General features: G+C 42.0%; 2 protein-coding genes across 2 annotated transcripts in view; both read left to right on the top strand.

Annotated features, from left to right (window-relative positions):
* The first annotated feature begins 1,338 nt into the window (after positions 1–1,338).
* The window catches only part of LOC310738875 (uncharacterized protein), a 183,583-nt gene continuing 177,095 nt past the window's right edge, over positions 1,339–7,826 (top strand). Inside the window, exon 1 of the mRNA XM_083564319.1 lies at positions 1,339–2,771. Within this exon, the coding sequence (XP_083420445.1) occupies positions 1,873–2,771 (899 nt within the window). The 5' untranslated portion in view covers positions 1,339–1,872. The remainder of the gene's footprint in view (positions 2,772–7,826) is intronic.
* Positions 7,715–7,826, top strand: part of LOC310739100 (sodium channel protein type 8 subunit alpha-like) — a 41,785-nt gene continuing 41,673 nt past the window's right edge. The window contains exon 1 of the mRNA XM_083564737.1: positions 7,715–7,826. This exon is cut by the window's right edge and continues 254 nt beyond it. The gene's annotated coding sequence lies outside the window, so the exon portion shown is untranslated.

The raw sequence follows: 7,826 nt of genomic DNA, 5'->3' as shown, positions 1-7,826 counted from the left end.
AACAATCTGGTTAAAAACTCCACTGCATCTCTCCTAAACATCTCCACGCTTCTACTGGTATGTCATCTGGTCCAACCGACTTTCCATTCTTCATCCTCTTAATCGCTGCTCTCACTTCCTCCTTACTAATCCTATCTACATCCTGCTTCACATCTCCACATCCTCCAACCTTCTCTCTCTCTGATTTTCCTCATTCATCAGCTGCTCAAAATACTCCCTCCATCTTCTCAACACACTCTCCTCATTAGTCAACACATTTCCCTCTCCATCCTTTATTGCTCTAACTTGCAGTACATCCTTCCCAGCTCGGTTCCTCTGCCTGGCCAATCGGTATAAATCCTTTTCTCCTTCCTTAGTGTCCAACCTCTTATAAAGCTCCTCATATGCCCTTTCCTTGGCTTTCACCACATCCCTTTTTACCTGCTGCCGCATCTCCTTGTACTCCTGCCTACTTTTCTCATCACTCTGTCAATCCCACTTCTGTTTTGCCAACCTCTTTCCCCTAATGCTCTCCTGCACTTCCTCATTCCACCACCACGTCTCCTTGTCTTGCTTTCTATTTCCAGATGTCACACCAAGTACTTTTCTAGCTGCCTCCCTCATCACTCCTGCAGTAGTTGCCCAATCATCCGGCACCTCTTCACCACCACCAAGCTCCTGTCTGACCTCTTCCCTGAACCTCACACTACACTCTTCCTCCTTCAGTTTCCACCATCATATTCTTCTTTCAGTCCTCACTGTCCTCCTCTTCTTCTTCGCCTCCAAAACCATCCTACAGACCACCATCCGATGCTGTCTAGCTACACTGTCCCCCGCCAACACCTTACATTCTCCAATCTCCTTCAGGTTGCATCTCCTACACAAAACATAATCCACCTGTGTGCACCTTCCTCCACTCTTATACGTCACCCTATGATCCTCCTTCTTCTTAAAATACGTGTTCACCACTGCCATTTCCATCCTTTTAGCAAAATCTACCACCATCTGCCCTTCCACATTCCTCTCCTTGAAACCATACCTACCATCACCTCCTCATCACCTCTGTTCCCTTCACCTACATGCCCATTAAAGTCTGCCCCAATCACCAATCGTTCTTTCCTAGGTACACCATCTACCACTTCATCTAATTCACTCCAGAATCTTTCCTTCTCCTCCATCTCACAGCCAACTTGTGGAGCATAGGCACTGATGACATTTATCATCATCCCTTCAACCTCCACCTTCACGATCATCACCCTATCAGAAACTCTCTTCACCTCCACTACACTCTTACTGTAATATGATAAAATAGAGAAGAATAAACCTCTAAGCTAAAACACAATTGATGAATGAGGAAAATGAGAGAGAGAGAAGGTTGGATGATGTGGAGATGTAAAGCAGGATGTAGATAGGATTAGTAAGGAGGAAGTGAGAGCAGCGATTAAGAGGATGAAGAGTGGAAAGTCGGTTGGACCAGATGACATACCAGTAGAAGCATGGAGATGTTTAGGAGAGATGCAGTGGAGTTTTTAACCAGATTGTTTAACCGGATTTTGGAAGGTGAGAAGATGCCTGAGGAATGGAGAAGGAGTGTGCTGGTACAGATCTTTAAGCATAAGGGAGATGTGCAGACCTGCAGTAAGTACAGAGGAATTAAGTTGATCAGTCACACCATGAAGTTATGGAAAAGAGTAGTGGAAGCCAGGCTGAGAGAAGAGGTGACCATCTGTGAGCAACAGTATGGTTTCATGCTGAGGAAGAGCACCACAGACGCATTATTTGCTTTAAGGATGTTGATGGAGAAGTATAGAGAAGGTCAGAAGGAGCTGCATTGTGTGTTTGTGGATTTAGAGAAAGCGTACGACAGGGTGGAGAGAGGAGTTGTGGTATTGTATGAGGAAGTCTGGTGTGTCAGAGAAGTATGTGAGGGTGGTGCAGGACATGTATGAGGACAGTGTGACAGCAGTGAAGTGTGCAGTAGGAACGACAGACTGGTTCAAGGTGGAGGTTGGACTGCATCAAGGATCGGCTCTGAGCCCTTTCCTGTTTGCAGTGGTGATGGACAGGTTGAAGGATGAGGTCAGACAGGAGTCTCTGTGGACTATGATGTTTGTGGATGATATTGTGATTTGTGGTAAAAGTAGTGAGCAGGTGGAGAAGATCCTGGAGAGGTGGAGGTACACGCTGGAGAGAAGGGGAATGAAAGTCAGTAGGAGTAAGACAGAGTACATGTGTGTGAATGAGAGGGAGGGCAGTGGAGGGGTGCGGTTGCATGGAGAAGAGGTGGAGAAGGTGGAGGAGTTCAGGTACCTGTGGTCAACAGTGCAGAGTAATGGAGAGTGTGTTAGAGAAGTGAAGAAAAGAGTGCAGGCAGGGTGGAGTGGGTGGAGAAGAGTGATAGCAGGAGTGATTTGTGATAAAAGAGTATTTGTGAGAGTGAAAGGGAAAGTTTATAGGACTGTGGTGAGACCTGAGATGTTGTATGGATTAGAGACAGTGGCATTGAGTAAAAGACAGGAGGTGGAGCTGGAGGTAGCAGAGCTGAAGATGTTGAGATGTTCGTTGGGAGTGACGACGATGGACAAGATTAGAAATGAGTTTATTAGAGGAACAGCGCATGTAGGACGTTTTGGAGACATGGTGAGGGAGGTGAGATTGAGATGGTTTGGACATGTTCAGAGGAGGGACATGGGGTATATCAGTAGGAGAATGCTGAGGGTGGAGACACCAGGAAGGAGGAAAAGAGGAAGACCAAGGAGGAGGTTTATGGATGTGGTGAGGGAAGACATGCAGTGTCTCCTTAATTGGAGGAAACAATTATAAAGAAAATATATTCATCCAGCGTTAAGAATATGTTATGTTTTAATGTTACTTATGTGATTTCTTGGTTCCGAGTTTGTGTGTCTCGAGTCTCCTGCCCTGTTCCCGGGTTTTCTAACCGGTGTGTAGTTTTCTATCAGTTTGTTTCAGAGCCTCCTGCCTTCTATCAAGTTTTTGCGCCCCTTTTGTAAGACTTTGTGTTTGTCCAGTGCAGTAGCGGGCCGTGTATTTGGTACCTGGGTTTTCAGTGAGGACGTAATCGACTTAATCCACCACAATCACATCACAATTATAGAAACCATCAATACAATACAAACACACAATATAACAACACGTGCATTACAGAGAGACGTTTCACATCTGGAGCTGAAAACCATTTTACTAAAACAACAACCCAGTTACACTCCAAACCTCCACACTACAACCACAACTGTGCACCTACAACATCTGGAGCAGTTCACAATCAATATTTGTCTAATAACATCACAAAAACATTAAAATGTAAATAAAACACAACCTACACACCAGAGACACAGACTCATAATGTGCAGCGCCCCCCAGAGGCTGTAATCGAGTGGTACTGCCCGTGAAGGAATTATTTATTTAACACATTATATATTGTGATATTTAAAATATTTACCAATTTGGAATTAAATAAAAATTAATTCAGACTTAAAATTATCTCATTTACACACTTTAGCAGGTGAGCAATAGGGCAGTGGAGCCCAACCCACCGGCACCGGGTTCGTGGGTCAGTTGGTACCGGGGGGCACAGAAAGAATACATAAATTACATTATTTCTGTTTTATTTATGATCTGATTCTGAATGATGTTTTATTGTGGAAAATTCCTGGATTTTCTCCTCCACATGTGTCTATGACTCACTCTTGATGCAGGTCATGATGCCTCGGTCACATGTCTTACCTCCATCCACTACCTTCTTAAAGTGGACCCTAACCTCCATCCACTACCTTCTTAAAGGAGCTCCGGTCACATGACTTACCTCCATCCACTACCTTCTTAAAGGAGCTCCGGTCACATGACTAACCTCCATCCACCACCTTCTTAAAGGAGCTCCGGTCACATGTCTTACCTCCATCCACTACCTTCTTAAAGGAGCTCCAGTCACATGACTTACCTCCATCCACTACCTTCTTAAAGGAGCTCCGGTCACATGACTTACCTCCATCCACTACCTTCTTAAAGGAGCTCCGGTCACATGGCTTACCTCCATCCACTACCTTCTTAAAGGAGCTCCGGTCACATGTCTTTACCTCCATCCACTACCTTCTTAAAGGAGCTCCGGTCACATGTCTTTACCTCCATCCACTACCTTCTTAAAGGAGCTCCGGTCACATGGCTTACCTCCATCCACTACCTTCTTAAAGGAGCTCCGGTCACATGTCTTTACCTCCATCCACTACCTTCTTAAAGGAGCTCCGGTCACATGTCTTTACCTCCATCCACTACCTTCTTAAAGGAGCTCCGGTCACATGTCTTTACCTCCATCCACTACCTTCTTAAAGAATCTCCGGCCGCTAACGCATAATACATTACTGCTAAATCCAAACCCCCAAGAGAGAAAAATGAACAAAAAACAACACAGTGGATTCAAGTTTATTATTAGATTTAGAAAATACCAGTTTTTATGCTTGTATTATTTTATTTTGTTGTATTTATCCACCACACATTAGAGACCAGGCCGTGGTGCAAACAAGGTTGGGGACCACTGCGTTAGGAGACTTGCTCAGGGGCCCAGTGGTGCTGCGATTTGAACTCATGACCACCTGATGCTGCTGCTATTACTGGGGATGAAATCAAAGATTGGCTCTGCTTAGACATTCAATCAGTGCATTGGGAGAATAGAAGACATGGTCCAGACAAGTTGTATGAGTCTCTGGTGTATTTGCAAAAGTACAAAAAAAATGTGTTTATACCCTACAAAACAATGTTAGCAGCTCCTGATTGGTAAGTGTTCACTGGTAGAGGAGCACTTGGTTGACTGCATGCATGGATAATCAGGTGATATACTGTAGCAATATGTTTGTAAAAAAGTAAAGTAAAGCAAACTCCATACAGGTATACCTGAATTCAGAATAAATAGTTCCCCATGTCAAAAAAGGAACTGTTACAAAGTGCTGACACTGGAGACTTCTTCTTCACAATTGTGCACCATGCAATACCCACATAAAATCTGGGAACATGAAGTTTCACCCACACAAAAACATGCGTAGGTTGGCACCATAAACATGCATGAAGGTGAACCTGTGATTTTATAGCTGCCATTATTGTCTGAGCTTCAGCAAGTGAATCAGCACCTTCTAATCAATCAGCTTTCAATTGTATGGAAAAATCAATGATCAGATCCTAAAATCCTTGATTACAAACAAGTTTTCACACATGTAAGAGCTGGAGTTTATGTCCAGTGAAAATGTCTCAGTGACTCTTTCTGGTTCTGGAGTCCCCAAGGCTAATAAGGTTTATTTATTTCTAACTTTCCCAAATTTGGGCAGTAAAGGTGGAAAGGAGACTTTCATACTGCAGACTGGTGACTAATTATTATTAAAATGCAGCGTTGAACAGTAATAAAGTAAATGTAATTTGTTTCTGTATTTAAGTAGTTTTTTCATGTATCTGTACTTTACTGAAGTATTTCCACTTGGGGAAACTTTAACTTTAACTTCACTACATTTCAACATCAAATATCTTAAATGTTTACTACAGTTTGTGGAATCAGTCTTTCCTTATGATTTCTGAGTGGATAAAAACCTTAACTGCTTAAGGACTCAGCAAGCAACCAATCAGGGTCGAGCGCACGCTCTGTTTTTTAAACTGGTTTTGATCTCAGCTTTGGTGCATCTACTGATCACAAAAATACACTTCAGCATCAGTTCACCAGCAAGAAGAACATTTAGAGAGGAATACATGATGAAAGAAACTCCAGACTCGAACTCACCACCACACCAGTGGCTTATTTGCACAATTTTCTTTAAGTGGTTAAAAAGAAGGTTTTGGGTTCATGATCATTTTGATTATCAATCAGTGTTTGAGTCATTAATATCATTCTATTAATAGATCAGTGTGCTGAGAGTCACATTCGAGTCTTTACACAGAAACTAAGACAAAAATGATAACAGGAACATCACAGTACTTTGGAGACTGAAGTACATTTGAAGGCAAATCATTTTGTACTTTTACTCAAGTAAACGTTTAAAAGGACACTTTTACTGAGTCACATTTTACCTTCTGGATCTACTTTCACTCTACTACATGCTTTATGTTCTTCATCCACCAAAATTGTTAAATAGCTGATACCTAGTAAAAAATCATTAGGTGTAAATTAGGAAGCACAACTACCTCTACAGACTAAATAAGCTGAGATGTGTTGCTTCTGCAGTTCCACAATTAGAAATAAAACCCCCGAAGTTTAGATACACAGACCAGAATTTGGATCTGTATAAGACGAAATCATATTTTTTCATCCGGCACATTTGAGTTTTTTTTTACAGACTTTTTTATTTATTTGATAAAATTCTATATAAACATGACATAAACCTGTTCTACAAAAAGTGTTCATTGTTGTAAATAGATAAAGTTCTCATTTCTGCCGCTTACAATGGAATCAGTGGTGTGTGATGAGAAGCAGTGAGATGTGATCACCTGGGCCACTAGGGGGTGCCATTATATGTAAAATAGCCACGCAAAACAAACAAACAAACAAACAAACAAACAAAAACAGTTTGCTGTCATCTGGCAGCATGTTTAGTGTATCAGGAAGTTCCTTTTCCCCGTGGTGGTGGTGATGATGGAACACAAAGCGCTCCTCATGTAACTTAATTAGGAATTTAGGAAATAGGAAGATCACATCGTGATAAATTAGCTCTAAACAGCTAAAAAAAATAAAGACTTATGAAAATAATGAATACTAATGAAAAATGAATGCTGAAGAATTTGATTTAAATGATTTGTGTTCTACTTTCGGCTTAGCGGTTACCTAGCTAGCGTGTTTGTGTCTTGTGTGAGAGGTTTCATGCTTTAATATTGCTTTCCAAATCACAACATTTCCAGAATTTTGGTCTGGAATCCCTTCAGGATCAGGATCAAGATTGGAATCAGAACATATTGGCATTGCGAGTCTTTGAATCTGAAAAACATGAATAAAGAGCAGCTTTTCATTTCTGAAAGCTTTTTGAATGTTGTCTAATTTTACAAATCCAATCTAATGTATCAAGACTTAGCATTTTTAGATCAGATCAAAACAGATACAAATCGCAGGATCAGACTTCTCACCTTAGATACTAACATGATCTATCACGCTGGCTAGTTACAGGAGCTCTTTGATTAGACTGACCAGTTCACTGGCATCACCTCACAGGAAGAAAAGAGCAGATCCACTGAGAGGATGTGGTTCTCTGAGGTGTGAGGTGTGTTGGAGCTTCGTCAGGTTGTTGTCAAAACAAATCAAGGCAGATGCTCCCTGGGTTTCTGACCTGGAATTCAATGGTAGTCAGTGTTAGTTCTGATCAGAAGGTTGTGAGCTTAAATCCCAGCACCACCAATCTGGTCCCCTGAACACGGCCCTGAAACGAGATGAATGCGTGTATAAATGAGATCAGGGTAAATGACTCTGGATAAGGACCTCAGCCAGATGATTTAAATGTAAATATGGAATTCTGACATGAATGATGACATGCTCAGTTGCACGTTCTGTTTTGGGAGTCAAGTTTGAGTGCAGTTTTCAGGTGGAAGTGTGTTAGGATGCTAGCTTGTTATTTCTGCTTTGAGTAAAAGTGAATGGTGTGGGTGGAGCTACTGCCAAATGGGGAGGTGGTAGCTCAGTGGTTAAGATGTTGGAGTTCTGATCAGAAGGTCATGAGTTCAAATCACAGCACCCACTATGCTGCCACTGCTGGGCCCTTGAGCAAGGCCCTTAACCCTCAGCTGTAGGAATGAGATGATTTTAACCTGCTCTGGATGAGAGAAGGTCATCTGGCAAATGGCCTAAAAAGATCCCCCTTTAAAGACCA

Source organism: Silurus aristotelis (genome assembly GCF_946808225.1).
Source record: "Silurus aristotelis genome assembly, chromosome: 2".
Taxonomy (NCBI): Eukaryota; Metazoa; Chordata; class Actinopteri; order Siluriformes; family Siluridae; genus Silurus; species Silurus aristotelis.
The sequence above is the reverse complement of the archived record's forward strand: the minus strand, read 5'-3'. Positions and strand labels throughout refer to the sequence as shown.